The sequence below is a fragment of the Mirounga angustirostris genome, unplaced genomic scaffold (genome assembly GCF_029215605.1).
Source record: "Mirounga angustirostris isolate CCGP_5_RB_7025 unplaced genomic scaffold, mMirAng1.0.hap1 SCAF_1, whole genome shotgun sequence".
NCBI lineage: Eukaryota > Metazoa > Chordata > Mammalia > Carnivora > Phocidae > Mirounga > Mirounga angustirostris.
The window spans coordinates 171,891,994-171,915,492 of NW_026991709.1; the positions used below are offsets into that span (position 1 = coordinate 171,891,994).

Sequence of the window (23,499 nt, forward strand, 5' to 3'; positions counted from 1 at the left end):
TATCTGTGATTGAGCCAACTTGAAAGTACATCCTCTAGCCCCAGTAAACCCCCAAACACTGCAGCCCCAGGTAACATGTGACTGCAACTTCCTGACGGATGTTGAGTCAGGAACACCCAGCTAAGCTGTTCTCAAATTCCTGAGGACAAAACACAACACAGCCACACGAAACAAAAAACCTACATGAGACAATAAATGTTTACTACTGCTTTATGGAAGGGGGGGGGAGTTAAGTATGACCCTAGTATTCTTCTAATGATCCATAATCCGGATATTATCTTTGTGGAGGGAAGGGATGGCTTACATAGTTCTGCCTAGGGAGAAACTATACTCAAACACGCACACACATTTAAAACACTGGGATTATTGGGGAGCCTGGGTGGCTCAGGCGTTAAGCATCTGCCTTCAGCTCAGGTCATGATCCCAGGGTCCTGGGATCGAGCCCCGCATCGGGCTCCCTGCTCAGCAGGAAGCCTGCTTCTCCCTCTCCCACTCCTCCTGCTTGTGTTCTCTCGCTCGCTGTGTCTCTCTCTGTCAAATAAATAAAAAAATAAAAAATAAAAAAAATAAAACACTGGGATTATTATGATAATAGCACTGGATGGCTAAAAACAGAAACAAGATTGCATTTTAACAGATCAGTGAACAAAAAGGCACTGCAAAAAATGTTAAAGATAAGGTGCTGAAACCAAGGAAACTCACAAGTCATGTTTGTAAGAGCCAACTGGGCTCCCTCAGACTTTAAGAATGGTTTCTACGTTAAATCTCACACAACTACTCAGCACTCTGTCGAAATATGATGTGCTTAGAGGACCTCAGGTCATAACAACATTCTGTGCCAGGCTGTCTCTGTTCCAGGCTCCATTGAGAGGTTAGTCTGGCTCCTTCATGTCACTCACTGTGTGATATTCTGCATAGGGACGGACAGGTAAGTAAGAAGACAGGTGATCTTACAAAGCCTTTGAACAGGGGTGCCTGGGTGGCTCAGTCGTTAATTGTCTGCCTTCGGCTCAGGTCATGATCCCAGGATCCTAGGATCGAGCCCCACATCGGGCTTCCTGCTCAGCGGGAAGCCTGCTTCTCCCTCTCCCACTCCCCCTGCTTGCGTTCCCTCTCTCGCTGTGTCTCTCTCTGTCAAATAAATAAAATCTTAAAAATAAAATGTTAAAAAAAAAAAAACAAAGCCTTTGAACATCATTAAATTGAATCATAAAGGTAGTAGTGCTGTTACATGCCTTAGCCCACAAATGATTTATACAAACTTTTACTTAGTACATGAGGTAAAAAATTCCAGTAAGTATTTCCATATATGAAAAACAATGCATGAAGAAAACCTGATCACACAATAAATATGATTTGTCTGAATCAATATGGCTAGGATACATCAGATATATCATGTGGGGGAATTATAACATCTGTTTTGGGGGAGCTGGAAGATTTCATCTTTCTACATTAGCATTTCCCAAAATGAGGGATGCATAACCCTGGTATGAGAGGTAATTTTTAGATTGTACAGAGATAAGGCATTTAATAATATTGACTCACTTAAGAATAAATTCACTCCTCTTTCAATTAATTCTCTTTGAATTTTTCTGATTAAAGAAGAAAGTCTCAGTTGATGCCAGCATATCTTAAAAACTTGTCAAATATTTGACAGTTGTATTTTTGTGGGAAAATATCAGGACTCAGAATTAGAGTATTCTGAGGACAATTCAGGCTTTAAAACATTGGGTTCCATAATATTGATTTCTATTTTTTCACTTATAACAAGTGATATTCCTGTGATAAAGTTTTTTTAAGTATCAAATTTAGTTAATAAATATTGAAATAAATAATAACACAATCAGTATACAGATTGGACAAAAACAGATGATCAAATTTTGGAAAGCACGGGCTTAGAAAGCATATTTGGGCTCCAGTCATATTTTACTTAATGCAGAATCTCGGGTGCAAAGTGAGACAGACTTACTTAAAGTTATAAAACTATAAAGGGGCAAATATGATTCTAGAATCTTGAGTTTCTATTACATTAACATAAAAAAAGGAAAGACCAAAATTTAAGAGCAATTTCTTTTTGTGTGTGAGGGTTTTTTTTTTTATGTTTTCAAGAGTGTTTTTTTTCTAAATATTGAGATATAATTGACATATAACATTGTATTTGTTTAAGGTGTCCAACATAATGATTTTATACATGTATATATTGTAAAATGGTTACTACAGTAAGTGGTAACTACCTATCATTCATTATCGTACAGGGACTTTTTTTTTTTTTCAAAGGTGATTTCAAATTACTGAACAAAACATATCTTTATTTACTTTTTAAAAATATTTTACTGAACTGGGGATCAATTTATATAATATGAAATCATAAACAATTATGAAGTACAATTGACTGACAATCCCCTTTTCTCTCTCCTTATCTTTAATGGAATGGAATAGAGCAAGTAGATAAAATCATAAAGGAGATGAAAGAAATCTAGAGTATCCACTTCAAATTTGGCTATGTTTCTAATTAGGTAAACATTACATTAAAACCAAGTTTTTGGGCACCTGGGTAGCTCAGTTGGTTAAGTGATTGCCTTCAGCTCAGGTCATGATCCTGGAGTCCTGGGATCGAGTCCCACATCAGGCTCCCTGCTCAGCAGGGAGTCTGCTTCTCCCTCTGACCCTCTTCCCTCTCATGCTGTCTCTCATTCTCTCTCTCGCAAATAAATAAAATCTTAAAAAAAAAAAAGGTTTTGTACAAATATCATACCACTGGGGAGAAAAGATTTCCCAAACAGGATGTCCAAGAATTCTTTTGAAGAGTAAAAAGAGGAGAGGAGAGAATTCGTTTTCACTTGACAATTTTTATATTGCATAGATCACTTGTGTGCAACTCATATTTGGCAGCCTTATCAGTAGTTCATAACTTCTCAGTAATTTTCTATAAAGGATATCACATCAAGTTCTGGCAAAAACTGTTGACCCATGCAAATGCTGCTGCATTTTTGTTATTTACTCTTTTGCTCTGAGAAGTGGATTTATTTTGGTTTGGTTTTGTTCTTTGAATTATTATAATTCCCAGGAGGAAGGTGGTATTTTATTCCAAGAACAAGATTGTTGAGTGAATTTCATTCTCTCCTTTAAAAGAAGCACAGAGGCACCTAGGTGGCTAGGTGGGTTGAGCTTTGCCTTAGGCTCAGGTCCTGATCCTGGGGTCCTGGGTTCAAGCCCCTGCATGGGGCTCCCTGCTCAGCGGGGAGCCGGCTTCTCCCTCTCCCTCTGCCCACCCTGACCCCACTCCTGCTCTGTCTCTCTCAAATAAATAAAATCTTTAAAAAAAGCACAAATACAAAGCATGTACTGTATTTGAGTATATGAATGCATTAACTTAGTTTTAAACAAGTAAATTAAAACTTTACTCATTTCAAATCAGAGGGAGGTGAACAGTTGGGAGTTTAAAAGCGTGCTTAAAGACAATTTCATTAGTTTTACAGCTGTATTCTTTTTTTTTTAATTCTTATGTTAATCCCCATACATTACATCATTAGTTTTAGATGAAGTGTTCCATGATTCATTGTTTGTGCATAACACCCAGTGCTCCATGCAGAATGTGCCCTCCTCAATACCCACCACCAGGCTAACCCATCCTCCCACCCCCCTCCCCTCTAGAACCCTGTTTGTTTTTCAGAGTCCATCGTCTCTCATGGTTCGTCTACCCCTCCGATTTCCCCCGCTTCATTCTTCCCCTCCCGCTACCTTCTTCTTCTTCTTCTTTTTTTTTCTTAACATATATTGCATTATTTGTTTCAGAGGTACAAATCTGAGATTCAACAGTCTTGCACAATTCACAGCGCTTACCAGAGCACATACCCTCCCCAGTGTCTATCACCCAGTCACCCCATCCCTCCCACCCCACCCCCCACTCCAACATCACTCAGTTTGTTTCCTGCGATTAAGAATTCCTCATATCAGTGAGATCATATGATACATGTCTTTCTCTGTTTGACTTATTTCACTCAACATAATACCCTCCAGTTCCATCCACGTCATTGCAAATGGCAAGATCTCATTCCTTTTGATGGCTGCATAATATTCCATTGTATATATATACCACCTCTTCTTTATCCATTCATCTGTTGATGGGCATCTTGGCTCTTTCCACAGTTTGGCTATTGTGGACATTGCTGCTATAAACATTGGGGTGCACGTACCCCTTCGGATCCCTACTTTTGTATCTTTGGGGTAAATACCCAGTAGTGCAATTGCTGGATCATAGGGTAGCTCTATTTTCAACTTTTTGAGGAACCTCCATACAGTTTTCCAGAGTGGCTGCCCCAGCTTGCATTCCCACCAACAGTGTAGGAGGGTTCCCCTTTCTCTTCATCCCCGCCAACATCTGTCGTTTCCTGACTTGTTAATTTTAGCCATTCTGACTGGTGTGAGGTGGTATCTCATTGAGGTTTTGATTTGGATTTCCCTGATGCCGAGCGATATTTAGCACTTTTTCATGTGTCTGTTGGCCATTTGGATGTCTTCTTTGGAAAAATGTCTGTTCATGTCTTCTGCCCATTTCTTGATTGGATTCTTTGTTCTTTGGGTGTTGAGTTTGATGAGTTCTTTATAGATTTTGGATACTAGCCCTTTATCTGGTATGTCATTTGCAAATATCTTCTCCCATTCTGTCGGTTGTCTTTTGGTTTTGTTGACTGTTTCCTTTGCTTTGCAAAAGCTTTTTATCTTGAGGAAGTCCCAATAGTTCATTTTTGCCCTTGCTTCCCTTGCCTTTGGCGATGTTTCTAGGAAGAAGTTGCTTCGGCTGAGGTCAAAGAGGTTGCTGCCTGTGTTCTCCTTTAGGATTTGGATGGACTCCTGTCTCACATTGAGGTCTTTCAACCATTTGGAGTCTATTTTTGTGTGTGGTGTAAGGAAATGGTCCAGTTTCATTCTTCTGCATGTGGCTATCCAATTTTCCCAACACCATTTGTTGAGGAGACTATCTTTGTTCCATTGGACATTCTTTCCTGCTTTGTCGAAGATTAGTTGACCGTAGAGTTGAGGGTCCATTTCTGGGCTCTCTATTCTGTTCCATTGATCTATGTGTCTGTTTTTATGCCAGTACCATGCTGTCTTGATGATGACAGCTTTGTAATAGAGCTTGAAGTCCGGAATTGTGATGCCGCCGGCTTTGCTTTTCTTTTTCAACATTCCTCTGGCTATGCGGGGTCTTTTCTGGTTCCATACAAATTTTAGGATTATTTGTTCCATTTCTTTGAAAAAAGTGGATGGTATTTTGATGGGGATTGCATTGCATGTGTAGATTGCTCTAGGTAGCATTGACATCTTCACAATATTTGTTCTTCCAATCCATGAGCATGGAACGTTTTTCCATTTCTTTGTGTCTTCCTCAATTTCTTTCATGAGTATTTTATAGTTTTCTGAGTACAGATCCTTTGCCTCTTTGGTTAGATTTATTCCTAGGTATCTTATGGTTTTGGGTGCAATGGTAAATGGGATCGACTCCTTAATTTCTCTTTCTTCTGTCTTGTTGTTGGTGTATAGGAATGCCACTGACTTCTGTGCATTGATTTTATATCCTGCCACTTTACTGAATTCCTGTATGACTTCTAGCAGTTTTGGGGTGGAGTCTTTTGGGTTTTCCACATAAAGTATCATATCATCTGCAAAGAGTGAGAGTTTGACTTCTTCTTTGCCAATTTGGATGCCTTTTATTTCTTTTTGTTGTCTGATTGCTGTGGCTAGGACTTCCAATACTAGGTTGAATAGCAGTGGTGATAGTGGACATCCCTGCCGCGTTCCTGACCTTAGGGGGAAAGCTCTCAGTTTTTCCCCATTGAGAATGATATTTGCTGTAGGTTTTTCATAGATGGCTTTTATGATATTGAGGTATGTACCCTCTATGCCTATACTCTGAAGAGTTTTGATCAAGAAAGGATGCTGTACTTTGTCAAAAGCTTTTTCTGCATCTATTGAGAGGATCATATGATTCTTGTTCTTTCTTTTGTTAATGTATTGTATCACATTGATTGATTTGCGGATGTTGAACCAACCTTGCAGCCCAGGGATAAATCCCACTTGGTCGTGGTGAATAATCCTTTTAATGTACTGTTGGATCCTATTGGCTAGTATTTTGGTGAGAATTTTTGCATCCATGTTCATCAGGGATATTGGTCTTACAGCTGTATTCTAAGCTAAGATATAATCTGAGAAAGCAAAGGAAGATAGGAGGAAGAAAGCACAAACCCAGAGTAGGTCAGAGGGGGAGACAAGGAACAGTACCATAAGGAGTGGAGGAAAAAACAAGGTGACAACTCAAAAGGAAAGAAAATGGGGGAACTATACCTCCTTGGAAAGAAAGCAGAGATCATGATTCTTTGGCTACATACCAGAAATAAAGCAACTTCAGGAAGTAACATCTGCAGAGTTTAATTTAGTCTTCTCCATCATAATGCAGCTAGCGTGTCAGTAACTAAGGAGGAAGCTGATGAAGGGCTAAGTGGCACATGGGTTGGGGGGACAGACAGGTGTTTATGGACAGGAGACTATAAAACCAAGAGTGTTGCTCCAGATGGAACCTGGTAAAGACTGAGGCTGATGTTGACCAGAACAGAGTAGGAGGAAATATCTGGTATTAGTGAAGCCATACCTTGTGATCTTCTACCACTTCCTTAATCTGATTTAGTTGTCCCTTCTTTTTTTTTTAAGATATTTATTTATTTATTTATTTATTTATTTATTTATTTATTTAACAGAGAGATAGAGAGGGAGAGTAAGAGAGAAAGAGAGAGAACATAATCACAAGCAGGGGGAACAACAGAGGGAGAGGGAGAAGCAGACTCCCTGCTGAGCGGGGAGCCCTGACACTGGGCTCGATCCCAGGACTCTGGAATCATGAACTGAGCTGAAAGCAGACAGTTAACTGACTGACCACCCAGGTGCCCCATGATTTAGTTGTCCCTTCTATAATGCAGAGGTGATATTAGCCACATTAGGGCTACTCTGAGCCCAATGTTATTTATATAATATTCAAAGCATTTAGATGAGAGGGAAGAGGATAGTAATTATTACTGTTATTATTACTATTATAATCATCATTATCATCAGTAATGAAAAAGCAACCTAGGACTCTAAGTCATGTTTCAGTGGTAAGAAACGTGAAAAATCAGGTAAAGTAACAATGATTAACAGTTAATGATAAAGTATTACATGTATGATATAGCATGCTCTTCCATTTCTAAAATTCTCTGATTCAAATATTAGCAGATTGACCAATAGGGTAAAGATACAGTAAAAAAAATGCTTATATATATTTGTGTCCACATGGCTATATAAAGAACAAGATACAAGTTTATCCTTAAAATAATATAATCACATAAGAGAGATAGTTATCAATCCTGTTTTCCTCCACCTTCCCTACCTATGAATGAGGCTGTGACCTGCCCCTTTTTTAGTCAACTGTAGAACGAAACTAAACAACAACACTTTGACCTTCCTTACTTAGTTTTATTCATGACAGGCCAAAGGCATGCCTGACTTCAGCATTCTCTCATTCCCTTTCATGTCACTGTTTTCTTTCTTCTTTATTTATACTATGTAATTCAGAATCCACTGAGGGTAAAGTAAATTTAAGTGTTTTGCGTGCATTAGGGCTCAGTGAGAAAAAGGAAGAAGGTCATGCCCCTTTATTATTAATAAATGATTGTGACATTATTATCATATCCTGATTATAGGCCAGACACTGTACTAAATATTTTAAGTCTCCTTTGTCAGAGAATTAGGTATTTCCTCAAGTAACTTGTTAACCACACTCGGAGAAAGATTTGAACACAGATTTATCTCGGATCCAGGTCCATGATCTTATCCACTATAGGCTTGTACCAAGGAAGTGTCTTATGAAATTTAACAATATGGTTCATTGAGAACACTGTATTTTGCCTGGAATTCTCACTTAAATCTGTCAGGACATATTCATTTGAAATAAATTGTTTCAGCACACAAGATTATAAACTCTTTAAATCCAACATAGATGGATACATACATAGATAGATGTATGCCCAACACGTGTCAGTACACGGAAGATAGTAGATGTTTAGTGAATTGTTATTACATAGGTGAATAAATTAATAAATAAAACATGTGTAAATATTTTCAAAAGAATCAGAAGTTCTAACGTTAAGAACCTAATCCCTTTTCCAAATTTATTTGCCACTATATTAAAAGACGACACGGTATTGTCTGTCAGCCAAGTTACCTAAAACCACTCTCAGGTGGGAAAACAGCTGAGAAAGCCAATCATAAACTTTTATCCAAAACATCCTTAATAATAAAATTCCATGGCCATTTACATAGAATTTAGACATGTTAGGAATGTGATGGAAACACAGTTATCAAGTCCAAGTCCAATCAGGAAAAATTTTGATAAAAGTCAATCAAACATTCCCAAAATTTGATCCTTGCTCTGAAAGCAATGAGCCATGTGAATGTGGGGAAATGAGTTAATCTTTTTGCTCTTTTGTTTTCTCATCTGCCCAAAGAGAAAGGGACTAGATAACAGCACAACTTTGGCAATTTGTGAATCTCTGATTCCTAAAGTAACATATTTGCTGCAAGGGATTGTCAGGTCAACTACTAGACTCATCTTCAAAGTTCCTTAGAAAAGAGTTATGCTTTCTTCTGTACCTCATGTTTATCCTGACTTATTTTGACATTTGTTTCCACATCAACAAGCAGGATGCATTTCTAGGTGTGTTAATTCCTTTCCGGTATAGATGTCAATTAAGTGGAAGCAATATAGCTGACACCAGGGAGTTTACATTGATTTTTGATTCTTCTTACTTAAGTAGTTCAAACAACATGCATGTTGCTGCATTCATACTTTTTAAATAATCTATTTGACATCATACATTTATCATATACTTTGTCAGTGAAATGGCCTTTCCCCTTTTTGCCATACCCAATTTGTATATGTCGCATAAATACACTCATTTGGATGTATGAATAAAATTTTATTGTAACACAACAACACTCATTTCTATGATTGTATAAATATACCTTTTTTATGTATGTATAAAGTTTTATTGAAACACAGCCACACATACTTGTATTATGTTTGGTTACTTTAGTACTGCAAGGGCAGACTTGAGTAGTTACAACAAAGATTATATGGTCCCCAAACCTAAAATATTTACTTTTGGGAGAAAGGTAAAAAGGTTTGCTGACACCTGACCTAAAAGAAACCTGAGACATCTTCCAGAGTAGTGTATCCAGTAAAAAGAGAATGCAAATTATATAGGTAATCTTAAATTTGCTAGTAGCCATATTTAATTATTTTTATTATTTTTTTAAAGATTTATTTATTTATTTGAGAGAGAGAGTACATAAGCAAGCAAGCAGGGGAGGGGCAGGGGGAAAGAGAATCCCAAGCAGACTCCATGTTGAGTGCAGAGCCCAAATCAGGGTTAGATCTCATGACTCCGAGATCACGACCTGAGCTGAAACCAAGAGTAGGACACTTAACTGACTGAGATACCCAGTGTCCCTGGTAGCCACATTTAAAAAATGCAATTTATGAACCATGAGAGACGATGGACTCTGAAAAACAAACTGAGGGTTCTAGAGGGGAGGAGGGTGGGAGGATGGGTTAGCCTGGTGGTGGGTATTGAGGAGGGCACATTCTGCATGGAGCACTGGGTGTTGTGCACAAACAATGAATCATGGAACACTACATCAAAAACTAGTGATGTAATGTATGGTGATTAACATAATAATAAAAAAATAAAAAAATAAAAAATAAAAAATGCAATTTATTTAAATAAAAAAAGGAAACAAAACAAAAAAAATAGTTCACCCATTTCTCCTCTTTCTGCCTTCCCTTTTTGAATCAAAACTATTTACAAAGCTTTGGCTTGGGATATAATCCTCAGGTAGGGGGAAGTTTAATCACAAACTCAGTATGGATTCTTAATTTTAGCCACCAGGGGGTTTGGCACAGACAGGCAGGAAACAAGGAAACGTTCTGCTTCCTAGAGATGCCAATATGGGACAAAATTGATAGCAATGCTCATCCTGCTTCCTCAAGATCACCCTTATACACAGATGGTCTCCTTCCCTCTCCATTAGTACCCCCCTCTCTTGTTTTCATAGAGGAATCCAGTATCACACCTCAGGTGAATAAAAGTCACAGAGTTCACTCTCACAAGGAGGTTTATGCTTTTCTTTTTCCTCTTATTATAGGATCTGCATTTTGGGTGTGGGCTAGAGAGAGATGAAACCCCCTATGTCCATAAAACACACTGCCTTAATGGAGCAGTGGAAGACAGATTGAGATTAGAGTTTGGAAACTTGGATTCTGATTATGCTACTAATTATCTGGGTGTCTTTGGCCAAACCAGTTAACTTGTCTAAAATACGGGAGTTAGGATAGGTCTACATTCCTGTTATCCTGTCAATTATGTATAAGGGAAGTTGGCACTGAATAATTCTGAGTTCCTGACAAGATAGGCTCTCTCAGTAAAATGTAATATTTAATAAGATTTCAAAAAGGTTTAGTTTTTTTCCTAAGGAGTTTTTAAAAAATTTTACTGAGATATAATTCACATGCAATATAATCCACCCTTTTAGAACGTACAATTAAATCATACTATGGTCTGCATATTTGTTTTCCCCCCAAATTCCTATGTTGACATCCTAGCCCTGTGATGATAGGTATACAGAGAGAAGTTGGCAATCTGCCATCTGGAAGAAGGCCTTTTCCACCAGAACCTAACTGAGCCAGCAGCTTGATTTTGGACTTCTAGCACATGAAAACTGTGAGCAACAAATTTCTGTTGTTTATGAGCCACCAAGTTTGTGGGTATAGCAGCCTTACTCGACTAAGACAAGTGGTTTATAGTATATTCATAAGGTTGTGCAGGCATCACTACATAATTCCAGAGTATTTTTTCTTTTTTTTAAGATTTTACTTATTTATTTGAAAAAGAGAGAGAGGGCATGAGAGAGAGAGAGAGATCACAAGCAGGGAGGAGGGGTAGAGGGAGAAGCAGACTCTCTGCTGAGCAGGGAGCCCCATGTGGGACTCCATCCCAGGACCCTGGGATCACGACCTGAGCCAAAGGCAGATGCTTAACTAACTGAGCCACCCAGGCGCCTAAATCCAGAGTATTTTCATCATCCTACAGAAACCCTACCCCCAATAGCAGTCACTCTGTGTCTTCTCCTACACCCCATTCTGGGCAACCCTAATCCACTTGCTGTCTCTTTGGATTTTTGTGTTTTGTATACCTCATATAAATGAATTAATATAACATATGGCCTTTTGTGTCTGGCTTCTTTCACTTAGAAATTTCAAGAGTTTATCCATGTTGTGGTATCAGTATGTCATTCCTTTTTATGACTGAATAATACTCCACTATATGGAGTGGAACACATTTTTGTTCATCTATTCATCAACTAATGGACATTTGGGTTATTCCCTCTTTTTGACTATTCTGACTGCTGTGAACATTTTTGTACAAATTACTTCTGGTCAATGTGATTTGCAGGTTTCTGTAAAAAAGCTTTTCAAAAAATCTTCTAGTCTTCAATGTTTCACTGTTTTTGCCAGATGTAAGAAGACTCCGATATTCTTTCTTCTATAAAAGCACCTTGGAGGGACTGTGATAAATAAAACATTTACCCTATTCTTTGAGTCAAAAGTTTAAAAAATTTACATTTTATACCTCTCCTCTCTACACCCGTTCCCCTAATCAACTTCCCTTCAGCCTCAGGGCTACCAGCTTGAGTTTCTACTTCTACAAAGACAAGAAAAAGAAGGGAATTATTCTCAACTATAGTTATAAACTAAGGAATAATTGGTTCCTACATCTTCTATGGTATTGCTATACAATAGAACCATAATGTGAGGCACATACATAATTAACATTTTTGTAGTACCTACATAAAAAGAAAAAATAAACAAACTGGCAATATTCATGTTTTGTTTAGCCCCATGTATTCATTTCAACATGTAACTGGTATAAAAATTACTAGAGGTATTTTATAAGTTTTCTTTGTACTAGGTTCCAACATCCCAGGGCAGACACAAAAAGAAGGTGATGTGAAGGTAGAGGCAGAGATTGAAGTGATGCATCTACAAGGCAAGGAATGCCAAGGATTGCTGCCATAAGAGGAAGCTAGGAAGAGGCAAGGAGGGATTCTTCCCTAGCACCTTCAGAGTGAGCACAGCCCTGCCAACATCTTGATTTCAGACTTCCAGCCTCAAGACCTGTGAGAGAGTAAATTTCTGTTGTTCTTAGCCACTTACTTTGCAGTAATTTGTTACAGCTGCCCTAGGAAACTACTACAGATTCTGGGGAGTGTTTCGACTAGCCACATTTCAAGTGCTCATAGCTAACTGTGGCTACTTTCAGCACGAATTTAAGCTTTAGAGGGGTCTTCTGTGGCCTTTTGCCAAACATCGCTATAGAAAAAGGGAACGTTAGACATAAATCTCAATTCAGATCTGAAGGGGTGAGCCATCTCCCCTGGAATTCTTTCTTTCCAAAACAAAACAATCTGTTATCTACCTTAAGGGAAAAGATTCTTGATTACTCTAAGAAGACAAAACAACCTGACAATCCACTAGAGGTTGTGCAAAATATCCAAACTTTTTTTTCTTTTATTTCTCTAAGCACAGAACTCAGACCTAATGATAATATGTACATTATTGTTTGCCAAAAAGATCATTAATTATACTGTATTTGTAGGCTTAAGGGACATTTTTCTTTCTATTTTCCACTTTCTCAAGATTCTACCACATAGCTCCATTTCCCTTTAAAATTAAAGAAAAACATCTTTTCTGCATTCATTACATCACAAAACAGATCAAGAGCACAGGCCAGTATCACACCTGTTAGTGGTTCACAGGCAGTGAAACAAGGCTTAGCAGAAAAAGTAAATTATTTCAGTACTCAGGACACCTCTTCAACATAAAAAGCCCTTACTTTATATTATCAGGTATTCAGTAAGGTGCTCTAAAAGTTACACAAGTAAAAATGAATGTAGCATATATACCGGGGGGAAAGGTAAATCACTAGATCATGAATCACAAAACTTAGATTCCAGCTTTGACATTAATGCCAGACATATAACCTTGAGAAGGTCACTTACCACTCAGATTCCCATATGTAAAATTGGGATAATGACAACTCCTGCCTTACCTGCCTCTCAAGAGCATTTAGTACAGTTCTCAAGCATTCAAAAGCATCAGAATCTTACAGATGGCTTATTAAAACACACACTGAGGGATGCATTTCCACAAATTCTGATTCCGTAGGTTTGGGCTGGGCCCCAGGAATCTGCATTTCTGATACGTTACCAGGTGATTCTGTTGCTGCTGGTCCATGGACTACTTTTGGGGAACTACAGGTTTATAGTATTTTACAAGATGGTGAGCTCTCTGAGGACAGGTACCAGGTGTCATTAGATATCATACCATCACAGTTAAAGGCTCAGGCTTTGGAGCTGTATAGACTCATTCAAATACTGCTTTGATTCCTTAGTCAGATCATAACCCCTGATTTAGGAAATGGGTTCTTGTCAGGTTGAATGGGATAACTGCACTCAAGAATGTGATGCTGTATCCGGCACAGATATGCTCAATAAATTTTCACTCATTATTACTGTAGTTGCCTCTAGCCCCTAACAGCCTTGCTAAACAGACTGTTCAGCAAATATTTCATAGTTAACAAGTGCTAAGCAAATTAAGGGTGTTATTACAGTAGTGTGGGGCAACATCCTCATCAAACCCTGTTTATCATATAGATGAAGTATCTGGTTGACATCACCAGTGGGAGTTTAGGGGGAGAGAGGAATAGAAGAATGTGGCTCACCACGGTCTTTGCTCTAGTACATTCCATCACAGTTCATTAGGGGCTGTTATGTGCACCTTTCTTTATCTGAGTTGTTTGTCTTGTTGTTGTTGTTGTTTGTAAAATGTATTTTGGAAATCTTTCATCACTTTGAACCACCAGATCCTTCTATCTTTAGAAACCTTATCTCTTTGCAACTTGATAAGTTTCTGGAAGTCCCATCACAGAAACCTTCCCAGCTCCTTCCCAGTGCCAGTTCCCCAGACAGATGGCTCGAGTTGGCAACTGTCCTCGATAGGAGGCAGACCCTAAATGTTGTGGCTGCTGTACAAGTAAACAGATGCCCACTTGTTTGTTGCTGCTGGTGATGATGGTAATCACGGCACTAAGCCAGACACCTTCCTGAGCACTCTACACATAGAAGTTTAATCAAATTGGGTATTTATTTTTCATCGGTATTCTTCATTATTATTATATCACTATCTTAAAGATGAGGTCAATTGCAAACAAGGTGAGGGAAGGGCAACAATGTGCTATAAAGTCTGCTATACAATCTTCAGCCACTGAAGAAGGGCAGACACCAGGGTGCTAAGAAGTGGATACTGGCGGCACCATCATCATCACCCCCACCAGTGCTAAGAGGACAGGGACTATGTTTCACTTAGAACCAAACTGCATTCTGAGAATGAGCACAGTGCAATGCTTAGCACTGGCAGATCCTCAGATGTATGTTGAATGACTCAAGGAAAAACAGCTCACGTGAAATGGTGCTGGCTAAGTATCAGACACTGTGGTGAGTATGAAGAACATATACATGATTTCAATCCTCATAAACACCCAAATGAAGTAAATACACTTATTCTGTCCATTTTATAGATGGTGGGAAAAGCCACCTAAGACAGGGAGATAAAATAGCTGGATCACACAGCCTTTAAGTGGTTGACCTATCTATGTCATTTCAAAGCCCCTGCTCTTAACTACCAGCACTGCGGGGTCTCCAGGTCACATTACTGACAATGTCTGAGATGCCACAGGCTATTCTTCCACCTACCATCCTCAAGCTCTGGGGTTAATCCCATATTTCAACAGGCAACTATTACCAAGTGGATATGAAATGCATGGTAATGTTTAGATTTTCACCTGTTTTTCTCCCTTCTTCCTACTATGTTTCATTCAACAGAATTCATTTTTTTTTTTTTTTTGTAGATAACATGTCCTAGACTCTATCAGTAAGGGAATTTTATTTATAGTTAAGACATCCAGCTTGGCTGAGCATATCTAATGAAGCCATTAATGCTTTTACTTCAGGAGAGGTCTTAAATTGAATATTTCTAATAACTCTTGGGTTGTAGGACTGTTACTATATGTCCATGCCTATAGGGATATAAAACTGCTGCCAGTTTCTCTGTTTACCTCAACATCATCTTCATTACTGATGATTATTTTCCCACCATGAAATGTCCTTAAGTACTTAAATTGATATTCAAAAGGAGTTTTCCAGTTGCCGTTTATTTTCTGGGCATACTTCTTCCCATTCTTTTCCTGAATTTTCATCACTGGAGTCACTGCTTTTTAATCTAGTTATTAGCTCTCTTCTTGCTAAATCTTTCTACTGCTTTGGCTTCATTTCATGGCCATGGTTAGAAGACAGCACAGAGGAAATAGAAAACCCATTCATTGGCTTCAGTCAGCATGACTACAAATGCACTGCAAGCCAGTTTCTTAGAAAGAGAAACCATAAAATAAGAGGTCACTACAGGACTATGCTTTGAAATAACCATATGAAAACTGACATTTATTCAAACCTTCTTTGAACTTAATTTTATACTTGTAACTTTTGCAAGAGCAGAGTCAGTACTAGGCTTAATATCTGTCTAGAACTGTTAATTATGTGAATGTTGCCCATTCTTCTGTTTATTCTGGAAAAAAATATGAGAATGTTGAGAACTGAAATACTGTACTGACTGTACTGTAAGGACAAGCTCTGAAACTAACTTCAGTGTGCTTTCCATTCTTGGGGAGCTATAGGAGCATCATGAAGAAGGGAAGATGTTCTTGGGATGATCCTGAACTTTGCTGGAATATTCTGATTAAGTGGAAAGATTAGGCTCATTGAGTTCTATTAGCACTATCAATAACTACTGGAAGTTGTTAGTGTGTATTTGTGTTCTCCAACCCTGGAATAAGCTAAAACCATAGACAGCCTAGTTTAGTCTTAGTGATAAGAGATTTCCTGAGCGTAAAAATCCCTTCTGAAGACCACTGAATATTCTCTCCAAGTACTCTGATTGCAGGTATTGGCCTTTGGCTTGTATTTTTTTTTACTGTCATAGATTCAAGCTATATCCCTGTGATTAACTGTTTAACCCGGGGCCCTTCCTTGCTCCACATTTTGTGCACACTCACCAATCCTAGAATATGTCTCTCTTGAATTATACAGGACCTTTACTCCTCTGTCTACCCCCAGATGCAGCTGTAACAATGGCATGTATTTTGTGAACAAGTCAACAAAATGCTTGCATTTGGAAAGGATGCACTTTCTCAAAAAGAGATAATTGCTGAAGTTGGTAAACTGCACCACAGAGATGGGAATAAATTTAGCCTCCCTGAAAACCAAGATCAACTGAGAATACAGCAAAACATACACTTTTTTCACTCATTCACAGAGGGTATTCAAATGTCTTCACGCCTCTTGCTGCATATGAACATATGGACCAGCCACTTTACTCTTTCTTTCAAATTCTGCCAATGTGAACAGAATCAGTAACACATGGTAAGGCATAGGATCTACGTAAAACTTCATATTAGTTGAACAAAATTTTAAGCTTAGCTCAACATTCTCAGAAAAAAAAAAAAAAATATATATATATATATATCTCAAACCATGTGTATAGCTAAAGCCAAAAATTTCTGAGTTGAAAAAGGACTTTAGGAACAATCTGTTTAATAGCTTCATTGTACAGAGGTGTAAAGTGAATCCCAGAGGGGTAATTATGACTTGCCCAGTATCTGGCTAATCATGCAATTAGTAAACAGTAAAAACAATGAAAGAGTTGGTTAATAGTAAAATATTATCTGGTTGCAGGACCTAGATAACACTCAACATGTACCCATATAAAGGCACGTGTACATGCACTCATATAAGTAACTGCATACATATACCTATATGGATATACATCATAGCACGTCAATCATCTCTGTCAAAACTATGTTTTCTGTCTGGCTTCTTCCTAATTACTGACATGACTAATACTAGGTGGCTGCTCTACTATTAATTGGTGTGTATATATTTTTGATTTGGATTCCCCCAAAAGCAGAGTGTGAGGGAAGGATTTGGAAACAGCTAGTTTATTTGGGAGATGATCCTAGGAAGCAGGGGTGAACTACTCTGGGCAACTGAGATTCATCTTTTCTGGGGATCTGTAAGGAACTGTGTAGAATGTGCCTAATAACTGTCCTCCTAAATGACAGGAGGCTGTGGTATTTACTACTTCTCCTCATACCTCACTGGTCAAGGAATGTAGCAGAGGAGAGTGACCTTCTCATAGCTCCCCTTGCTTGTAACTTTAGACAAATACTGGAGGCAGAAAAACACACAGGGGGCACAACGCACCCAGCAGTAGCTGAAGTAAGAAAGGGGCAAAGTGGTGTTATACCAAGAACCTCTCATACAGAGTTTAAGGCACATAAACCAATCCTCATACTTTACCTATTTAAACCTAATATATGTATATATTTTCATTATACTTTATATATTATACTTCATTATACTTTATACATATACATTATATACACATATGTATATATATTCATATATACATATATTAGGTTTAAATATATATACCTATTTTATATGTTTAAATATAAATATATACCTATTTACATATATATGTTTAAATATATACTTATTTACCTATATATATGTATGTATGTGTGTGTGTAAAATAAAAATTTGTATGGATTAGCTTCAGAGGTGGCTACTTCCCTCCCTTAACACAAAGGTGACTATAGTCGGCCTTGGGTTCATAATCCACCTTAAAATTGAAGACTGTTCTCTCTCTCTCTCTCTCCTATCTGGCCAGTATGCAGCATGCACTCATTTGAAATATATTTATTTAATTATTGTATGGCATTGTTCACTAGGCATTTTGAAGATGCTGGGGATATAGCAGTGATCTAAAAAATACCTGCCTGAATAAAGCTTCAATTTAATGGGTAAAGGCATTTAGTATAAAGACAAATAAAATATATAGTTATTCATATTTGATAAGAAACCTAGAGAAAAATAAAATAAGAGGGGTACAGAATGTTGGTGAAAGAAAATATTGCTATTTTCACTAATATTAATTTGTTTATTATTGTCAAGAAAAACCAATTAAGTGGCATTTAAGCACTGATCCAAATAAGGTTAGAGGGTAAGTGACAGGGACATTTAGTGGAAGAAAATTCTTGGCAAAAGGAAGACTTAGTACAGAGACCCCCCAACATTTAGTGTATTGGCGATGTGTATAATAACAAAGAAAAACCAAGCACTTGAAATAAACTTTGTAAACCAGCAGACCAGGAACTGCATCTCTAGCCTGAAGACCATTTTGGTCTGTTTTGTGCAGCCTTTTTATTTTCATTTTTAAAATTAATTTGAATTGGTTGGCAATGTTAAAAAAAAATTAGGAGGTTTATGCATAAAAGTGTTGAAGAACTGGAAGACCTAGCACAAAGGACTAGAGCTGGGCACTGGTTGCTAATTTAGTGGGACGTGTTTTCTCCAGTTTTCCACAATCACCAGCATCCTATATTGTATGGAGGAGTCACTATTCCTTGAAGAATGTTTCACTCATTTGTTAGCTTCCTTGTTCGTTCAGGTAGCAGAGTTTTGTGATCCCTGGTTTAAATTCACTAAGAGGCAGGATAATAAAACCAATTTTGTAGAGACTGGATTTTCAGACTACTCCTTTTTTTTTTTTTTTTTTTTGTCAGAGATTAAGTCTAGTATTTGGCAAAAGAAAAGAATATTTCCATTGTACCATAAATTACTAACCAATACCCTTAAATAATTAGCAGATCTTTCAAGATCTATATCTTGCAGGAGCAGTCTGCTTATACATTTGGATCTTCTATCTTATTTAGGAAAAGGCCCATTTGAGATCCACTGATTATGGTAAACATAAGGGACACAAATATTTTCCTTGCCAAAAATTTACCATGAAATCTACGACTAAGAAAGTATATGAAAGGAAAAAAAATGAGAAGCTAAAGCAGTTAAAGAAATCTGTTCAAAATTCAGAGTGCTGAGTGCTATATAAATTAATGAAATCAAGACAAACAGCAAGAAAACAAAAACATTAATTAAAGCTCGACTTTACCTACACTGAAGGAGGCATATGGTAAGGGAATATTAATGCCATGTGAAACACTTCACAAAAAAGGCTCACCAAAGCAATCAATATACTGACTGATTCCCTACAAAAAGCTAACAATAAAAAAAGATACAGTACTCATCTTCACTGAGAATTCCAAGTTTTTCAAAATACAACTGAGAAGATTAATGTCTTCCTTGATTTTCAACTCTTTAATTTCTTGACATTTAGCACACTGGGTTAAATAAATAAGCACATTGCTGTAGTCAAATACTGAGAAATCAATTCACTGCTTCAAGCTTTAAAGAATATGTTCATCCCAGAATATGAGAAGGTAGAACCAGACTGACTCAGTTGATGCCTTTTTAGGAGGGTCAAGGTACATGTAAAGACTGGAGAAAGCAACTGAGGCACAAAGCCTAATGTACATTTCTGGGGGCAGGGTGGGTAATGACAAGATTTAGGCTCTGACCAGATGAAGGAGAAAAGTGATAAAGCTAAAACAGGTGTCTAGATGCCAAAATGTCCATAATCAGGGAATGGTGAGGATGTTCATGAAGGCAAGAGGTTCAGAATTTAAAGGTAGGGCATTATAAAGCTTATGAGTGGATGACGGTTTGCATTTAGAAGAACAGAGTAAGAATGAAAACCAAAATTTCAAGAATAAATTTGTAAGCATGAACTGGACAAATCAACAATATAGCTAAAGGACCCTATTATAATGGTCAAAACTATGGATTCTGGAGTTAGTCTGCTTGAGTCTAAAACTTAACAGTTTCATCACTTACTGGTTTGGTGACTGTGGGTAAGTTTCTTAACTTCTTGATGCTTCAGTAATGACATTAATAATAATAATGTTGCAAATAAAAATAAATAGTTAATACCGACTTCTTAGTGGTCATGATATAAGTAAATGAGCTAAAGTACAAGAGCTTAACATAGTGCCTGGCATGGAATAAGTGACCTGTATATGTTAGGATTACCACTGCTACCTTTAATTGCATAACAATTAGAAATAATCTGTTCTATCAAGCTTTCAATTTATATAGCTATAGAACTCAGCAAATAGAGCTTTAAGGGAGCAGTAATTTTGTCTGTCCTGCTCAGGATCATATTCCCAGATACTAGCACAAACCTGGTTCTTTGCAAGGTACTCAGTAACATTATTTGAATGAAGTCATGAATCAAAGTAATGGTGACCTGAAAGTCATTTTTATTTTATTTTATAAAAATGCAAATATATTCCAGGTGTCCCTCTTGGACTCAATACTCTGAATAACAAAGCAGGTCAACTAGACTTACTTCAAAAAGGCCTGGAAAGATGCCCACCATCCCAACCTGAAAACCAACTCTCAGCACATGTTGGCTTAAGTTGCATCAACATTTGCATTATGTACGTCAACTGCTAGGCTCATATCTTCCAGAAAACTGAGAAAGTAATAAACAGCGTGTCTGAACTTTTCAAAGCCCTTGTCTACTAGTTGACCATTGGTATATGGTAAAAAAACTCTTGTCTTTTTAGTTACTGTCTTCTGCTAACTATAGGTGTATCAAAATGTAAAAGAAAGAGACTTACTATCAAAAGATGGAGCAATATTAACAAAGATATTGAAAGAGCTACCCAAATAAACTTCCATCCGCTGACATCAAAGTAGGTGATACTCAAGACTATATTATCGGTTTTATTGCCCAATATCTTTGTGCAATTGAGCAGTGGGATGAGCAAAAAAAACAACTTTCAAACTAAATAATGGCTCAAAGAACTCTAAAAGGACTGGTTAGGCAGGTGAAACATCAATGTCTAGCTTTGGATACAGTACCATGAAAAGAGCCACTAAAAGACCATCAGGAAAGTATATTTAACAGTGTCAGCAAATGCTAGTCGTAGTAATGTGCACTCTTTCGATTTTATCATTGCCATCTAAAGTGAAGGCCCACTTTTGAATTAGTGTGAAATACAGTGGCATTTTTAAATCAAAAAGTTTTTAAATGACACTCTACCTGCAAGGCACAACATGAATGACTGCAGTACCAGCAGTTCCCATGGCAACCTCATCTTCAGTTTCCGAGGTCAAAGGAGTTTCAAGTCCAAGAACAAGTGAATAGAACTGCTGCTTCTTTTAAGTTTTGTTCAACCTTTAATCTGTGGGAAAGAAGAGACATTACAATGAGATTTGCAGATACTTCTCCTTGTGGCCTCTGCAAATTTGTTTTTACCTGAATACAAATAAAACTCACTTGTGGAAAAGTGCTATTAAAGAAGAGAAAAGTATGTTAAATTATGAATATGAAGCAAAGAAGCTGCCTTTCCTTTCCTTCCAAATAATACTTGGGCAGGGAATGGAACTGATGTGTCCCTGTGGCTACTGAGTGAAAGAAAGAACAGCTCTGATTAGATATAAACCAAAGGCAGGGGAATAGATTTTTTTTTTTAATAAGGTCCTACCCAATCCTTTAGTCTCCAGTCCCTGTTCTTATTTATTTTCCAATTAATAATACACCCAAAACGTCAACATGGAAAAAATCCCAAGTTTTAGAATGAAGTTACATGTGGTAAAATTATAACTACTCTATCAATTTAAACATTTTTTCCTTACTCTGTGTTTCATCTCTAGAATCCAATAAAATGTGCAGCTCCAGTGCCTACTGGGAGAAATCTTACTATCTATGAGTAGCTGACTACTAGGTTCTTTTGGACAAATACAGAACATGATTAAAAACAGTAATTTTTCGGGCGCCTGGGTGGCTCAGTCGTTAAGTGTCTGCCTTCGGCTCAGGTCATGATCCCAGGGTCCTGGGATCGAGCCCCACATCGGGCTCCCTGCTCCGCGGGAAGCCTGCTTCTCCCTCTCCCACTCCCCCTGCTTGTGTTCCCGCTTCTCGCTGTCTCTCTCTCTCTCTCTGTCAAATAAATAAATAAAATTAAAAACAAACAAACAAACAAACAGTAATTCTTCCATTATCCAGAAATCTTTAAAATAGGAGAACTTTGGGCGCCTGGGTGGCTCAGTTGGTTAAGCCACTGCCTTCAGCTCAGGTCATGATCCTGGAGTCCCGGGATCGAGTCCCGCATTGGGCTCCCCGCTTGCTCAGCGGGGAGCCTGCTTCGCCCTCTGACCCTCCCCCCTCTCATGCTCTCTCTATCTCATTCTCTCTCTCAAATAAATAAATAAAATCTTTAAAAAAAATAAATAAAATAGGAGATCTTTGTAGTAAAGAAAGGGTCTGTATTCCAAAGGCTACAAAGCAAGTGAATGAGTGAAGTAGGCGGACAAACGGGTCACTCTGGAGAACACAATCAATGTCCTGTCTGAAGCGGGTGGGTGCTCCTTAGCTCAAGCTGATGGCTAACATAGGGGGCACAGACCCAGGGTTGCAAGACAACCTACAACTTTTCAAAGAAAGTTTTTAAATATTATTGTATTTTTGAAAACCTACCAAGTTTTAAATATTGGAAATCAGTTCAAAATATTTTCTTAAACAATATATGAACCAAACAATGTCAAATTAACGTCAGGTGCCAAAGGTCTGCACCATGACGTTAGTAAAACAGAACTAGGACTGCACTTGCTTTCATCTACCCACCCCTTCTCCCTCCATACTGCCAGCAAGCCATGTATTCATGCATAGATGGGGCACCTTTTGCTTTCCAGACACTAGGTGAGGCACTGGACCTGCCAAAACGCAGACAACCAGGTCTAGCCTAAAGGATCTCCTACTCCTATAGGGGCAGTTACCCACACTTCATAAAACTGCAATACAATATGCCATTGTGAAGGAAGGAAGAGACTTTCTGGCCTGGGAGATGTCATAAAGGAGAAGAGTTCCCACTGCATTTGAAAGATGAGCAGGATGCCACCTATTTATCACTTAGTCAAAGGAGAAAGCTAGGAAACTGGGAGACTTAAAGCTAGGAAACTGGGAGACTCAAATTCTCTTTACAATTCTGGCTATAACTAGTTGCAGGGTACTGGGTATTTACCTGATCCTCCCTCCTTCTTAAGATTGTTTCAAGGATACCTTCTTGTTAAGTAAATGAAACCTCTTTTAAAACTATACAGTGCCATGGGGCGCCTGGGTGGCTCAGTCGTTAAGCGTCTGCTTTTGGCTCAGGTCATGATCCCAGGGTCCTGGGATCAAGCCCCGCATCAGGCTCCCTGCTCCCGCGGAAAGCCTGCTTCTCCCTCTCCCACTCCCGCTGCTTGTGTTCCCTCTCTCGCTGTGTCTCTCTGTCAAATAAATAAAATCTTTTAAAAAAAACAAAACAACAACAAAAAAAACTATACAGTGCC

At 38.0% G+C, this 23,499-nt stretch overlaps 1 protein-coding gene across 1 annotated transcript in view; it reads right to left on the bottom strand.

Moving 5' to 3' along the window:
• The window catches only part of CNTN4 (contactin 4), a 942,629-nt gene that overhangs the window by 449,286 nt on the left and 469,844 nt on the right, over positions 1–23,499 (bottom strand). Inside the window, exon 3 of the mRNA XM_054504629.2 lies at positions 21,209–21,350. Coding sequence (XP_054360604.1) covers positions 21,209–21,263 — 55 coding nt within the window. The 5' untranslated portion in view covers positions 21,264–21,350. The remainder of the gene's footprint in view (positions 1–21,208; positions 21,351–23,499) is intronic.